This window comes from Aquarana catesbeiana, linkage group LG09 (genome assembly GCF_042186555.1).
Source record: "Aquarana catesbeiana isolate 2022-GZ linkage group LG09, ASM4218655v1, whole genome shotgun sequence".
Classification (NCBI taxonomy): Eukaryota; Metazoa; Chordata; class Amphibia; order Anura; family Ranidae; genus Aquarana; species Aquarana catesbeiana.
In genome coordinates, this window is record NC_133332.1 from 255,339,616 (window position 1) to 255,352,941 (window position 13,326).

The window sequence follows — 13,326 nt, forward strand, 5'->3', positions numbered from 1 at the left end:
GTCTCGACCGTGACCGGAAGTGACGTCACCCGACTCATCCCGTCGCGAATTTTGTTTTTGTTTGTCATCCCAAAAGGAAGCCCTTTTCTAAATATGATTCACAAGAAAGCCCACAAACAGTTTGCAGAAGACAAGCAGACTAAGGACATGAATTACTGGAACCATGTCCTGTGATCTGATGAGACCAAGATAAACCTATTTGGTTCAGATGGTGTCAAGCATGTGTGGCGGCAACCAGGTGAGGAGTACAAAGACAAATGTGTCTTGCCTACAATCAAGCATGGTGGTGGGAGTGTCATGGTCTGGGGCTGCATGAGTGCTGCCGGCACTGGGGAGCTACAGATCATTGAGGGAACCATGAATGCCAACATGTACTGTGACATATTGAAGCAGAGCATGATCCCCTCCCTTCGGCGACTGGGACTGCAGGGCAGTATTCCAACATAATGACCCCAAACACACCTCCAAGATGACCACTGCCTTGCTAAAGAAGCTGAGGGTAAAGGTGATGGACTGGCCAAGCATGTCTCCAGACCTAAACCCTATTGAGCATCTGTGGGGCATCTGCAAACGGAAGGTGGAGGAGCGCAAGGTCTCTAAAATCCACCAGCTCTGTGAAGCTCTGGTGAAATCCATGCCCAAGAGTAACCCTCCAGGCAGTGCTGGAAAATAATGGTGACCACACAAAATATTGACACTTTGGACCCAATTTGGACATTTTCACTTAGGGGTGTACTCACTTTTGTTGCCAGCGATTTATACATTAATTATGTGTTGAGTTATTTTGAGGGGACAGCAAATTTACACTATATGTGAAATTATATATACTAAATATATACGCTCGTGCTACTGGTGTATCAAACAACAATTGTCAAAAAACAATTTTCAGTCTGGTGGGTCATTTAAAGCTTGGTAAAGAATCCTGGGATGCCGGATAAGATGATATGCCTTCAGGTCCGGAAATCCTTTAAAGAGTTTCTCAGCCAGAACACAGCAGGTACCCAGAAGTAAAAATAGAAGGTAGTGAAGTACCATTAAAAAGGTTTTATTAAAGAAGGGAGTGGGTACTTACAACAAGTATGATAAAAACAAGCCTCAAAATGGAGCTGTGGGTGTAAAAACGCCGTTCCTGGCGTGCGTTCCACAGGACCGGAAGTGACGTTAGTGATACCAGAAATAGCATCTTTTTACTTCTGGGTACCTGCTGTGTTCTGGCTGAGAAACTCTTTAAAGGATTTCAAGACCTGAAGGCATATCATCTTATCCGCCATCCCAGGAATCTTTACTAAGCTTTAAATGACCCACCAGACTGAAAAGCTGGGGGTCGTTGTGATCTGGTGAGTGGGGATACATGAGGGGATGATGCACACCTGAATTTCTCTGAAGCACTTTATATTTACTTCACTGTGGATTGTAGCACCTTTAGTCAATTTATTTGGACTTTATTTCCACTTATTGTATTTTGGACTTTCTTTTGGTCAACAAATTTATTTGGACTTCACTGTGGATTGGAGCACCTTTAGTCAATTTATTTGGACTTTATTTCCACTTATTGTATTATGGATTTTCTTTTGGTCAACAAATTTTTCTCTTATTGTTGTTTGCGAGTGCTGTATTTATTTTTATATAGCAAATATACACCGTTATACAAGCTGTACACTCACTACTTTACATTGTAGAAAAGTGTAATTTCTTCAGTGTTGTCACATGAAAAGATATACTAAAATATTTACAAAAATGTGAGGGGTGTACTCACTTTTGTGAGACACTGTATACGACCATGGATGCAAAGGTTATACGATCTCCTAAGCCAAGAAAGACTCAATGGAGGAAGTTAAAGTACAGAAGAAAATCCATAGTGTGGTATTTCACCAAGATTTTAATAAAATAATAAAACCACACTTAAATGTTTTAAGGAATTACATAGCATATGTTCCAAACAACCAGCAGGTCCAAGCAGTCTTGCCAATTTGTGGAATAACGTCACATGTGAGGCCCCTCCCAACGCTTTTCTCTGTAACCAGCGTCATCTGGGGATATATTCCATGTATATGGAGTCTATCTTGGCTTAGGAGATCGTGGAACCGTTGCATGCAAGATCGTGGAATGCTTTAAGATAAAAGAAACTTCTGACTTTACAACCGCTTTAAATAATGCTTTTTTAATAGAGGAGGAATGTGTTACTAAAAGGTCAACTTTAACACCTTAATCTCATACTGCTTTTGTAGCTGAGCCCTAAATAATCTTCTGTAGATGTCTCACCTGATGTCTGTCCAGAGCTATGGCTGTGAGGGTAAGGACCGATACATGGACTGAGCAATATTGGACAAACCGGCTCACGTGACACATGAGTTTACCGAAAACCCAGGTGCTGCTCACAAATCGAACCTGAGGAAAGAAAAAGGATTTTAGTCAATTCTGGCTTTAAAAAAAGTCTCACTTTAATAAATATCAGCAAAATTCTAGTTCAGATATAAAAGTAAAAGCTGTAGGTATTGGAGTAGGGGTGAGCTCTGGTCTCTTTTTTTTTTTTTTTTTTTTTTATTAAAGGAGGTGTGTTTTTTTTTTTTTTTTTTTTCATGGGGATTGTATTTCGGTTAGTGTAGCTTATTTGGTTTGGTGTTTTTTTAATCAACTTTAATGTAATATGTTATTTGTGTTCTGTAGCTTTAAAGTGGATGTAAACAATGACAATGAGCTTCTCTTATTTGCACCATTTTGGTCTTTTGGTCTGTTTGGTCTGTCATTCTGGACCTTTTTACGGCGGCGCCTCCCGCCCTTTTAAGAGGTTTATGACACCGGAAGGCGGGGCTTAAGAGCACCTGACCAGCGTGATTGGCTGCCACGGCGGTCACGTAATCCGAAAACTTCCGATCGCTGCTTTCGGTTAGGCACCGGTAAGCAGGGCGCAAAATGCTTTGTGCAGCGCGCATTACGTTGCAGGGCGTTAAGCAGAGGCAAATTGGAGTGATGGACGAACGGGCCAAACAGCCAATGTTCGGCCTGTACTCATGCTCAGGCCAAACCATTTGACCAAAACACTATTGGAGGGTGCTATGCCTGCCAAAAGGGACAGGGGTCATAACTGCCCATGTTGCTTTGCAGTGGCATGCACACACCCCTGACTACTGCCTCTAGAGCTAAAGGGGGTAAGGTAAAAGCATGTCTCAACTGTGGGATTTTATCACCCCTTAACCACTAGTGTTAATGAGCCATTAAGCAAAGCATGGTGGCCATGTCATTTACAGTGCCTTGAAGTAGTCATAACCCTTGAAATTTTCCACATTTTGTCATGTTACAACCGAAAACCTAAATGTATTTTATTGGGATTTTATGTGATAGACCAACACAAAGTGGCACATAATTGTGAAGTGGAAGAAAAATGATAAATGGTTTTCAAATTTTTTTACAAATAAATATGTGAAAAGTGTGGGGTACATTTGTATTCAGCCCCCCGGAGTCAATATTTTGTAGAACCACCCTTCACTGCAATTACAGCTACAAGTCTTTTTGGGGATGTCTCTACCAGCTTTGCACATCTGGAAAGTGACATTTTTGCCCATTCTTCTTTGCAAAATATCTCAAGTTCTGTCAGATTGGATGGAGAGCGTCTGTGAACAGCAATTTTCAAGTCTTGCCACAGATTCTCAATTGGATTTAAGTCTGGAATGTTGACTGGGCCATTCTAACACATGAATATGCTTTGATCTAAACCATTCCATTGTAGCTGGGAGGTGAATCTCTGCCCCAGTCTCAAGTCTTTCGCAGACTCTAACAGGTTTTCTTCTAAGATTGCCCTGTATTTAGCTCCATCCATCTTCCCATCAACTCTGACCAGCTTCCCTGTCCCTGCTGAAGAAAATCATCCACACATGATGCTGCCACCACCATGTTTCACGGTGGGGATGGTGTGTTCAGGGTGATGTGCAGTGTTAGTTTTCGCCACACATAGCAGTTTGCTTTAAGGCCAAAAAGTAAAATTTTGGTCTCATCTGACCAGAGAACCTTCTTCCACATGTTTGCTGTGTCCCCCACATGGCTTCTCACAAACTGCAAATAGGACTTTTTATGGGTGTCTTTCAACAATGGCTTTCTTCTTGTCACTCTTCCATAAAGACCAGATTTGTGAAGTGCACAACTAATAGTTGTCCTGTGGACAGATTCTCCCACCTGAGCTGTGGATCTCTGCAGCTCCTCCAGAGTTACCATGGACCTCTTGGCTGCTTCTCTGATTAATGCTCTCCTTGTCTGGCCGGTCAGTTTAGGTGGACGGCCATGTCATGTTAGGTTTGTAATCATGCCATATTCTTTCCATTTTCGGGTGTAGATTGAACAGAGCTCTGTGAGATGTTCAAACCTTGGGATATTTTTTTATAACCTAACCCGGCTTTAAACTTCTCCACAACTTTATCCCTGACCTGTCTGGTGTGTTCCCTAGCCTTCATGATACTGTTTGTTCACTAAGGTTCTCTAACAAACCTCTGAGGGCTTCACAGAACAGCTGTATTTACACTGAGATTAAATTACACACAGGTGGACTCTATTTACTAATTAGGTGACTTCTGAAGGCAATTGGTTCTACTAGATTTTAGTTAGGGGTATCAGAGTAAAAGGGACTGAATACAAATGCACGCCACACTTTTCAGATATTTATTTGTAAAAAATTTTGAAACCCATTTATCATTTTCCTTCCACTTCACAACTATGCGCCACTTTGTGTTGGTCTATTACATAAAATCCCAATAAAATACATTTACGTTTTTGGTTGTAACATGACAAAATGTGGAAAATTTCAAGGAGTATGAATACTCTTTCAAGGTACTGTATACCCACTTGCCGACCGGCTCCTGTACATATACATCGGCACTTTGAAGATGGATATCTTGGTAACGGTAACTGCGAGATCACCGTTATTGGCGGGAGAGGCCCCCCCTCCCACCGCTCTCCCGCGCCCTCTGCCGCTTACCGGAGCCGACGGGCAGCGGCGGAGGCGATTGGGTCCTTGTTGTGGCTGGGTATGGAGACAAGTGAGGGGAAGATGGCCCCCACCCGTCTCCATACCATAACAGGGCGGAAGCGACGTCATAACGTCACTTCAGCCCATATGTCTTAAAGGGCCAATTTTTCAATGTCATTTTTTCAAATGACAATTTTTTTTTTATTGCATTTTAGTCCAAATATGAGATCTGAGGACTTTTTGACCCCAGATCTCATATTTAAGAGGTCCTGTCATGCTTTTTTCTATTACAAGGGATGTTTACACTCCTTGTAATAGGAATAAAAGTGACCCAATTTTTTTTTTTTTTTAAAAACAGTGAAAAAAATAAATAGAATCAAGTAAAATAAATAAGGAATTTTTTTTTTTAAAGCGCCCCGTCCTGATCACACTCATACGTGAGTAGCGCCCACATATGAAAATGGTGGTTAAACCACACATGTGAGGTATCGCCGCGATCGTTGGAGTGAGAGCAATAATTATAACCCTAGATCTCCTCTGTAACTCAAAACATGCAACCTGTAGAATTTTTTAAACGTCGCCTATGGAGATTTTTAACGGTAAAAGTTTGACGCCATTCTAGGAGGGGGCGCAATTTTGAAGCGTGACATGTTGGGTATCGATTTACTTGGTGTAACATTATCTTTCACAATATAAAAAAATTGGACTAACTTTACTGTTGTCTTATTTTTTTTATTCAAAAAAGTGAATTTGTTCCAAAAAAAGTGCGCTTGTAAGAGCGCTGCGCAAATACGGTGTAAAAAAAAGTATTGCAATGATGGCCATTTTTTTCTCAAGGGTGTTAGAAAAAAAACAATATATGTTTGGGGGTTCTAAGTAATTTTCTAGCAAAAAAAAATGTTTTAAATTTGTAAACACCAAAATCTCAAAACGAGGCTGGTCCTTAAGTGGATACAGCCCAGTTCAGTAGCAATGGTAGAATATAGCTGGGTTGTCTGAATTGGGGGGGGTTGGGGGGCAGTAAAACCGCAGCTCAACTCTGTTTTTACCACCCTCTGGCTGCTCACATGAAAGAGCCCTAAGGGAGTTTCTGCAATCCCCAGAAGCCATTTAAAGCCCAAAAGGACCCTCCTAAACTACTTTCTTTTCTCCATACCTATTGACTGCAATATATTTCACTAAGCTGATGAAACTTTCTTGAATTGCAACCAGGTTTTAGGGAAATGGGAAGTCTACATTTTATAAATCCCTAATGCTTTACTAAATCATAACCAGGAATTTTAAACTGGCAAGTAAATGCAGTTTACATGCAGCGTTCGCTAACGATGATAGGTTAACGCATTCACTTCTTATAAACACTCTAAACGCCTTAGCTACTAATGTCCACAAACTCTTAATAGACCACCAGTGTAATGGAAGAGGGAAGGTTTCCCTCCTGTGTGCGCCTCTCACCTAGTGAGTCTCGCTATGCTGCAGCAAGATTTTCTAGCTTTTGGGGCTCTGCTAATGACAACTTAAAGAGGAGTTCCGCCCAGGGGGTCCAGTAAAAAAAAAAAAAATTAAAAGTCAGCAGCTACAAATACTGCAGCTGCTGACTTTTAATTGGACACTTGCCTGTCTCAGGGTCCAGCGATGCGGGGGATCGAAGCCCCGCTCGTCTCCCCCTCTGTTCAGTGGCACCGGCATTGCAACTGTGGGCGCCGGGCTGTGGCTTCACAGTCTGGCACCCACTGCGCATGCGCGAGCGGTGCCGCGCGCCATGATTGGCCGCTCAGTCACCTGGGACCTGTAATGGGTCCCAGATGATTGACAGGAGGGAGGGAGCAGAGCGGAGCCCTTCCTGTGCCGAGGGGGAAGTGATGTCACCAGCCCAAGCACTGGAAGGGGCAGACTACGAGGGACCCCCTAGCAACAGGCATTTAGAGGTAAGTTAAATGTTTTTTTTGGGGGTTTTTTTAGGATTTTTCATGTATTTTTGTGTTTTTGGGTGGAACCCACTTAGCGATCTAAGAGATTTGAGGTTCCAATAATAACTTACAGATTTATTCCTGAATACTGGAACTTGGGCTGTTTGAACTGGAGCTTTTTTAAATGCTTCCGTTGATTTTTCTAACATATACACAACTGTATTACATACTTAAAGCGTAACTCCACTTTTGTTGAGAAAAAAAGATTCCCCTCTGGGTGATTGATGTACATTGCAGGGATTTTAATAAACTTTTTTGCAGATTCCTTCCTTTTGTTAAAGCCCCTCTAACTTGTCAGCCATCTTCTCTCCCAGCCGATCTGCACCTTCCCCATTTGGGTGCAGTCTGTCCCTGCTAAAGAGCTGGTAACCGACTAAGAAGTCGGCCCAGTTCTCCAGGAATCCGAACCCCTCCTTTCTACACTAGCTCCTCAGCCACTTGTTTACTTTCCTAATCTCCCACTGCCTCTCTGGTGTGGATCGTGGTACTGGTAGTATTTCTGAGAATACTACCTTGGAGGTCCTAATTCTCAATTTAGCTCCCAAGTCCCTAAAATCTTTTTTTAAGGCACTCCATCTTCCTCTGACTTTGTCATTGGTGCCAACCTGCACCATGACAGCCAGGTCTTCCCCAGCCCCTCCACCAGATTAGTGATGTGCCGAACCAGAGCGCCCGGTAGACAACATACAGTTCATCGCTTCAGGTCTTTGTGACAGATTGCCCTCTCTGTCCTTCTGAGAATTGAGTCCCCTACCACCAGAATTTGTCTTTCCTTTCCCTTGGTTTGACCCCCGCCCTCTCTGCCCACTAACTTCTAGAAATGTCTCCAATATTCCAGAACCAGGGGGAAGCACCAGAGACCTGCCTGTATGAGTCACCCAGACTGACCTGCAATAAATCCTTGACCCAGATTCCAGATTAATTTTACCATCTGCCAAATATATTCGCCTGCTCTTAAACACTAGCACGCTAGCTATTTATGTCCAGATGTAAATAAAGCATTCATAATCGTCCCTCATTTTTCTGCTGACTATCAATGTAAAGTATCATTTCCCCACTAACCTCCCTTACATTGATGGTAAGTTGAGAAGGACCCCCTTCCAGTGGTGGTTAGTGGTGAACTGATCCCTTGCATTAGTGGTAGCTGGAGAAGAGCCCCCTTATATTGGGGGTCAATGGTAAGCTCATCCCTTACATTGGTAGTTGGTGAAGAAGCACCACCCTACAATAGTAATCAAAGCAGAAGTGACCCCCCTTCACTGTTGTGCACTGGACAAATTTTTTCTTACATTGGTGGTAAGTTGAGAAGGACACCTTTTGCACATTGGTGTTCAGTGGGAAACTGCTTCTCATATTGGTGGTCAGTGGAGGAAGGCTCCCCCATACATGGTGGCTCAGTGGTGAGCTGCTCTCTTACACTGGTTATCAGCGGAGAAGTGTCCCTTTTTAATGGTGGTCAGTGGTGATTTACCCCCTTATATTGGTAGTTTGTGAAGAACCCCCCCCGCACACAATAGTAATCAAAGCAGAAGTGACCACTATCATTGTCCAGTGGACGATTTCTCCCTTGCATTGGTGGTAAGAGAAGGACCCCCTTACATTGGTAAATTCACTGGACAGCAATGAAGGGTGTCACTTCTGCTTTTGATTACCATTGTAAAGGGGTGCTTCTTCACTAACTACCAATATAAGTGGGTCAAATCGCCACTGACCACCGTTGCACTGGGACACCTGCACTGATTACCAAAGTAAGGGAGCAGCTCACTACTGACCCCCAATGTAAATGGGCCCTTCTTATCGCCCACTGTAAGGGGACATTTCTCCTCTGACCACCAATGTAAGGGGGTCCTTCTTCACTTACCACCAATGTAAGGAAGAATTTCTCCATGGGACAGCAATGAAGAGGGTCACTTCTGCTCTGGTTACCATTGTAAGTGGGTGCTTCTTTACTAACTACCAGAGGGTCAAATTGCCACTGACCACCATTGTATGGGGACACCTCCACTGATTACTAATGTAAGGAAGCAGCTCACTACTGACCCCCAATGTAATGGGGCCCTTCTTATCACCCAATGTAAGGGGGCATTTCTCCTTTGACCACCAAAGTAAGGGGGTCCTTCTTCACTTGCCACCAATGTAAGGAGGAATTTCTCCACTGGACAACAATGAAGGGGTTCACTCCTGCTTTACTTACCACTGTGCTTCTTAACTAACTAGAATTGTAAGGGAAAATTCACAACTGGCCACCAATGTACCAGGGCATTTTTCTACTGACCACCCTTGTAAGGCATCATGTCACCACTGGCCACCGATGTAAATGGGTAAAAAATATATCCACTGGACAACGATGAAGGGGGTGTTTTCTGCTTTGATTACCATTGTAGTGGGGTGCCTTTTCACTAACTACTGATGTAATAGGCAAGTCACCATTGATGACCAATGTAAGAGAGTCCTTCTCAGCTTACCACCAATGTAAGGAAGAATTTATTCACCATATAACAATGAAGGGGTCACTTCTGCATTGATTGCCACTGTAAGAGGGCATTTCTTCACTTACCAACAATTAGACATGTGCACAGCCAAAAAATTTGTTCATTTTCGTTTTCGTTTCATTAGTTTATTTTTTTTTTCGTTTTTCGGGTCATTCGTTATGATCGCGATTCGTAAATTCGTTAATTCGTAAATTCGTAAATACGTTCGTTCGTACATTCGTAAATTCGACCATTCGTTCATTTGTACATTCGTTCATTCATACATTCGTACGTTTTTACATTTGTTAATTTGTAAATTCGTAAAATCGTACATTTGTAAATGAGAAAATTCGGAAATTTGTAAATTCGAAGTTTGAAAGTCCAAAAACCCAAAAATTCAAAAATCTGAAATAGTAACTAACTATTAAATTATAGGTATTGTAATTTCCTTTCAAATTTGACTGTCAGTGAGCGTAACAAATACGAATTTATCCAAAGTTACGAATTATCCAAAACGAATGCTGAATCTAAACAAATGGAACCGAACAAATTAATCATAAATAATAATAATAAAACGTTGTTATTATTATTATTATTATTGTTATTTATTATTATTAATTAATTACGTTCCATTCCATTTTTTTGGATCATTCATAACTTTGGATAAATTTGTATGTGTTACGTTCACTAACAGCCAAATTTTAAAGGAAATTACAATACCTATAATTTAAAAGTTACTAGTAATTACTAATAGTTAAGTTATTATTAGTTAACTATTATTTCAGATGTCCGAATTTTCGAATTTACAAATTTACAAATTCACTAATTTACTAATGTACGAATGTACATTCGTAAATTGCGAATGTACGAATGTACGAATGCCCGAATTTACGAATGTCCAATTTTATCGAATTTACGAATATTCGGAAAAAATTTGTTAAACAAGTTTTCGTTAATTCGGATATTCCCGAATTAACGCATTTGTCGAAATTCGTTAAAAAACGAATTCGGAACTAAACGAATTGCACATGCCTACCAACAATGTAAAGGAGCAGTTCACCACTGATCCCCAATGTAAAGGGGCATTTCTCTACTGACCACCAATGAAGGAAGCAGTTCACCACTGACCACCAATGTAAGCTGGTCATTTTCCACTGTCCAGCAATGGAGGGATCACTACTGCATTGATTACCAATGTAAGGGGTTACTTCTCCCATGACCCCACCAGTGTGAGGTATCTATAGACACATTATAAGGGTACAGTAATCCTTTTACATTCTGACAATACAGTATTAGCAAATGGAATAGAATCCTTTACAATTTAAACTATTAAAGGACACAAGCTAGTTATTATTCCAGTTACCAGCAAATTGTAAAACAATAATATCTTTAGGGCAAGTAAGCACAAACGTATCAAAACAATTGCCCACACATTAATAGGGTTAAGGACTCCTAGACTATTAAAATGCAGCTGCGCAATATGTGTTACCCACAGTCATTAAAGATTCATACATTGCCTTTATCCCTATATTAATAATGCATGTCAACACAAATAGATGTTAGAACCAAATAAATATCTAATAATTAAATATGAAGGATGTGTCTCGTTATCTCCCACCACAATTATTTTTGTACTGATTGTCTTTCAGCCAAGAGGATAGCACATTCCAAGCTTTTCTTAGAATACCACTTCAGAGCACAGAGCTCGGCACGTCTACAAAAAGAGAAACGTCAAAATTCATATAGATGATGTGTCCAGTTACCTGCTGGGTTTTTTTCAACAGTTTTACATTGCCTTGAAAAAGTATTCATACGCCTTGAAATTTTCCACATTTTGTCATGTTACAACCAAAAATGTAAATGTATTTTATTGGGATTTTATGTGATAGACCAACACAAAGTGGCACATAATTGTGAAGTGAAAGGAAAATGATAAATGGTTTTCAACATTTTTTACAAATATGTGAAAAGTGTGGCGTGCATTTGTATTCAGCCCCCTTTACTCTGATACCCCTAACTAAAAACTAGTGGAACCAATTGCCTTCAGAAGTCACCTAATTTGTAAATAGAGTCCACCTGTGTCTAATTTAATCTCAGTATAAATACAGCTGTTGTGTGAAGCCCTCAGAAGTTTGTTAGAGACCCTTAGTGAACAAACAGGATCATGAAGGCCAAGGAACACACCAGACAGGTCAGGGATAAAGTTGTGGGGAAGTTTAAAGCAGGGTTAAGTTCTAAGAAAACATCCCAAGCTTTGAACATCTCATGGAGCACTGTTCAATCGATCATCTGAAAAACGAAAGCGTATGGCACAGCTGCAAACCTACATGACCGTCGTCCTAAACTGACAGGCCAGGCAAGGAGAGCATTCATCAGAGAAGCAGCCAAGAGGCCCATGGTAACTCTGGAGGAGCTGCAGAGATCCACAGCTCAGGTGGGAGAATCTGTCCACAGGACAACTATTAGTCGTGCTCTCCACAAATCTGGCCTTTATGGAAGAGTGGCAAGAAGAAAGCCATTGTTGAAAGAAAGCCATAAGAGGTCCCGTTTGCAGCTTGCGAGAAGCCATGTGGGAAAAACAGCAAATATGTGGAAGAAGGTGCTCTGGTCAGATGAGACCAAAATGTTACTTTTTGGCCTAAAAATAAATACTATGTGTGGCGTAAAACTAACACTGCTCATCACCCTGAACACACCATCCCCACCGTGAAATGTGGTAGCGGCATCATGTTGTGGGGATGCTTTTCTTCAGCAAGGACAGGGAAGCTGGTCAGAGTTGATGGGAAGATGGTTAGAGACAAATATAGGGCAATCTTAGAAAAAAACCTGTTAAAGACTTGAGACTGGGGCAGAGATTCAACTTCCAGCAGGACAGGGACCCTAAACATAAAGCCAGATCTACAATGGAATGGTTTAGATCAAAGCATATTCATGTGTTAGAATGGCCCAGTCAAAGTCCAGACCTAAATCCAATTGAGAATCTGTGGCAAGAGTTAAAAATTTTTGTTCGCAGACGCTCTCCATCCAATCTGACAGAGCTTGAGCTGTTTTGCAAATACAAATGGGAAAAAATGTCCCTCTCTAGATGTGCAAAGCTGGTAGAGACATCCCCAAAAAGACTTGCAGCTGTAATTGCAGTGAAGGGAGGTTCTACAAAGTATTGACTCAGGGGGGCTGAATACAAATGTACATCACACTTTTCACATATTTATTTGTAAAACATTTGAAAACCATTTATCGTTTTCCTTCCACTTCACAATTATGTGCCACTTTGTGTTGGTCTATCACATAAAATCCCAATAAAATACATTTTTTTTTTTAAATTCCTTTATTTCGTTATTATATGGCAAAGTTACAAATAACAGAACAAGTCACGACGTATACTTTCTGACAATTACATATTGACTATCATATTCAATGAGACAGAAAAATAAGACCAAGCGAACATAGACTTTTTGGACATTGTGGATATGTTCTTGCCAATGTTGTATCATTTACATAAACGAAAACCAAGGTGGCCTAGGAAGGGGCCTCCCTGTATAGTTATCAATCTGATCATAAAACAATAGGGATATGCGTCAAACCATTATACGAATTTGAACAAATAAAATGCGGAATAAATTGTTGACATGCATTTCCAGCTCGCCATGTAATGTATAATCACTATAATTGAATTACCGCCGTCACTACGGCTATGGTAGCGAGCAAAATTGTACAGAGGATAAACAAGGTAAACGGAAAAGATGCAGAAATAAGAGGGGAAGAAGCAAGGGTCGAGTTGTGGAAAGACAAAAAGGGAGAAGGGGAAAGGGAAGAGGAGAAAAGGCAGGGGAGGGCGAGGGAAACATGGCCGCAACACCGCCCCCTCCAGAGAGGCTGTTATTCCCGCACCTATACAATGTACATGTGTGCGTAACAAGGTGATAGGTAT

General features: G+C 41.2%; 1 protein-coding gene across 1 annotated transcript in view; it reads right to left on the minus strand.

The window, feature by feature from the left end:
* LOC141108535 (G-protein coupled receptor 83-like) overlaps positions 1-13,326 on the minus strand; it is a 100,256-nt gene that overhangs the window by 20,819 nt on the left and 66,111 nt on the right. Inside the window, exon 2 of the mRNA XM_073600217.1 lies at positions 2,263-2,388. Coding sequence (XP_073456318.1) covers positions 2,263-2,388 — 126 coding nt within the window. The remainder of the gene's footprint in view (positions 1-2,262; positions 2,389-13,326) is intronic.